We start from the raw sequence: 3410 nt of genomic DNA, 5'->3' as shown, positions 1-3410 counted from the left end.
TTGTTTTTTTCACTTCATTCTCACCAACACTCTTTACAATCGCTCCCTAATGATATCAAAAATTCAACCCAAGTGTTTTGTATGTTAGGCTTAGGGAGAGTTGTGAAATTCTGCACTTTTTTATATATATTAACCCAATATGTACATGAAGTAGCTCTCTTCTGATTCACACATTCCTGAAACATTTATATTCACACGGCTTATTTAAAAATCATTTCTCATTAGCTTAAGCTCATCTACTTTATCAGGTCTCTGCCTATAGATATCTCATTAGTGATTTTCATTCTTCCTCCGTATCTTCACTTCCCTATACTCCTGTGGATTTCAGATAAACCAGCATCTCTGCAAATGTAGCCCCTCTCTTGCCTCCCAGAGATGCTGGGTCATACCTAAAAACCCTGCTAGGTACAAAATCAATGAAGGATGATACCAAAAAATGGGTGCCATTCATTATTTGTTGTAAAAGTGTTTTTCTTTCTTGTAGGCCTTTCCACTGACTCTTGAATTTCCTCGTAAAAATAACCACTAATACCCATTGCTTAAAAAGTTTATAGAGATATTTGGATTTAAAAAATAAATGCAAAACTGTCAGATACTTTTTAATATATACAACTCATGGCCTCTTCTGCCTTTTATTTATTTTTTTTTAAAGAAAACATGAAGTAATCCATTAGAAGATTATTCAATGCACCTATGAAAATAGAACTTCCCATTAGGTTCTGAATAGCTGACACTGCACAGAAAGTATGCACAAGTACCACACTGCCAAAACCACCATCAAAAGGATGAACACACGGAACATTCCCTCTGGAGGGATTCAAGTAGTTATTTCATATTGCAATTGATTGGCGAAGTCTCCTACAATTTTCCCATATGAATATTTCACTGGCACCTTTAGATCATGCTTCTAAAATCTCGGTTTGAGATGCACAGTGTTCTAAAACTACTCACTTTCCTCTTTGTAGACTACCACTACAGTAATTTGGAGAAATTATCCATCTACATTTATTATGACCTCTCTTTCAGTCACCTATACTTTTAATTATTGTTTTCTGCTTGTCTCTAAAGCTAACTGTGCTTTTTAAAATTGTGCTTAACTATTTTATTAATCTCACTTATTAGAAGAGAACTGTTGGCAATATTTCTCTTAAATTTTGAATATTGCAAAGAGTCTGAACTCTTCTAAAGGCAGAGGTTCAATTGCTTGAAACAAGAAATATATTTTTAACTGAAGGAGGCCTGTTGGCATAGTGGGCTGCTAACTGCAAGGTCAGCAGTTCAAAATTACCAGTTGAGTCTCTGTACTCCTGTCAAGATTGACAGCCTTGGTAAACCCACAGGGGTGTACTATTCTACTGTACTCTGCCACCTTGAATCGGCATCACCTCAATGGCAGGTCGTCTGGTTTACAATAGCAGGTCGTTTATAGATGTTTACTCTCAGAAATCTCTTTATTTTGATTCAGTGATATTAATGATATGAATAACTATTATTGCTACAGACATGGGCCACTGTATTTGAAAGTCCTACTTTGTTTTCGGGTTGCCATTTTATATACATCCTTCATTAACTACAAAGCGCTAAATGGGAAAAAATGGTATGTGCAAAAAGTAATCTTTATTATAATCTGTGATAAATAACTTAGTCAGTACAGAACTGTTTCCCTATTGTTGGATCCTGAAGCTGATTTTTCTCTATTTACTGTCTCATTTTATCTTTGCAATCCACACAGTAGGCACTGTGGATTGGCTCAGCTGGAACCAGTATTTTCCTTTCATCCTTATGGTAGACCTTGAGTTTGCAAATACCAAGTTGTCTAAATCAATCCTGTTCCCATTCCTCTTCCTAGTGACTGGGTAAGTGTGGGCATGCAACACAGTCCTGATCGATGAGGATAAGTGGGTGGTAACTGGGTATATATTTGATTGTTAAGAAGAGACTGTGTCTTTCACTGGACATTTCCATATCTCCATGTGATTTCTTTTCCAGGGACTGGTCTCTCCTGATAACATGTCCAAATACATAAGCGAAGTCATGCCAACCCTGGTGAAGGCCAGCATGCAGAGGGGCAATGAAAATGAGGAAGGCTCTCAAGAGATGGATCGACAACAATGGCCTCAAGCATAGAAACAAATGAGAGCATGGCCCATGCAGGACTAGGCAAGTAAAGCCTTCTGTTGTGCATACTGTCACTATGGGGCACAATCGACTGGAGGGCATCTAATGACAACATGAGAGTCTAAGGGCAAGAGGAATGAGCTGGAATTGAGCATGAGAGCTTAGAGAAGCTAAGAAACCCTGGAACCACCTTTCTTTAGTTCCTCCTTAGAAGAGATAATAAGTTATATGTACTTCAAAACAAATATCCAACAGAAAATTCCATTTATGTTAGCTTTCTTTTTTTTAACCTTAAGGTCAAACTGATAACTACCTATGACACTGGATCATCAAAAAGAAAATAATCATATAATCTGATTAATTCATAAAGATTGATTTCACATTTAAATAAACACTGACAAGCAGTCATCTTAAAAAAAAGAATTAGATCTAAATGTAACTTGATACAGGTAAAAAACTATTATTATGTTCATTGTTTCAGTGAGGAAAATTACATTTAGTTCAAAAATGCCTTAAAATCGATTGCAAAAATAAATGAGCACGACGTGGGTACTTACAAGTCAAACACCAAGTAATGGAAGCCCTCTTCTGAGATGCTGTCATGAAGCCGCACTACAGGAAAGAGAGAGGAGAAAGGGTTATGCCGTTTGCATTTCCAGTCTATGCTCAACCAGCCTCTCAACACTCATTGAAGGGCATCTGGACTCCTACTCCAAATGTTAGCATTATTAGTCTGTTTTCAAATCTTATGCCTCTGAAAAATCAGTGTCCTTTTCAATAAAGCTTGGGTTCGCACAGATTCAAGGTTTCAGTCCTGGTTCTGATAAATGATATGATCTCGGTGACAAGAGCACCGGACGCTCCCTAGAATGGTTGAGAGGTGTATGCGCAACAACAGTAAGAGTAAGATGAGGCCCCTTGTTGTTGGAAGGTCTTTTCTGATCGACTTCTCCCCATGGTAACTAACGTCGCAGAGCACGGTGCCGCAGCGGACGGGCCGCAGGTCATCTTTGCAGAAGCTGATGGCTGGCCTTTCTCTTAGAGCTCCTGGGTGGCTCTGGATTTTCAGCTTTTCAATTGGCAGCTGACTGAATAACCAAGAGTAAGCGCTAAATAAAATCTGTCTATCCAGTGTGGCCAAGTCCTGGCGATTCCTCTGTGTCTATTTCTTACCATTCCGTGGACGACCTCCCTAGAGCAGGTCCCTCTCAATCATGCCTTGGTCACGACCACAGGCTGCTTACCAAGAGGGATCGTTTTAAAATTCTACAACATGGTCTGTGTGCCTGTCT

At 38.8% G+C, this 3410-nt stretch overlaps 1 protein-coding gene across 16 annotated transcripts in view; it reads right to left on the bottom strand.

Moving 5' to 3' along the window:
- CAMK2D (calcium/calmodulin dependent protein kinase II delta) overlaps positions 1–3410 on the bottom strand; it is a 332745-nt gene that overhangs the window by 165155 nt on the left and 164180 nt on the right. For all 16 annotated transcript variants that reach the window (XM_045284097.1, XM_045284098.1, XM_030888608.2 and 13 more), the window contains exon 4: positions 2676–2730. In XM_045284097.1, the coding sequence (XP_045140032.1) occupies positions 2676–2730 (55 nt within the window). The remainder of the gene's footprint in view (positions 1–2675; positions 2731–3410) is intronic.

This window comes from Echinops telfairi, unplaced genomic scaffold (genome assembly GCF_000313985.2).
Source record: "Echinops telfairi isolate 266 unplaced genomic scaffold, ASM31398v2 ScPeMD7_7468;HRSCAF=8506_0, whole genome shotgun sequence".
NCBI classification, from domain to species: domain Eukaryota; kingdom Metazoa; phylum Chordata; class Mammalia; order Afrosoricida; family Tenrecidae; genus Echinops; species Echinops telfairi.
This window is presented reverse-complemented; position numbering and strand designations above follow the sequence as displayed.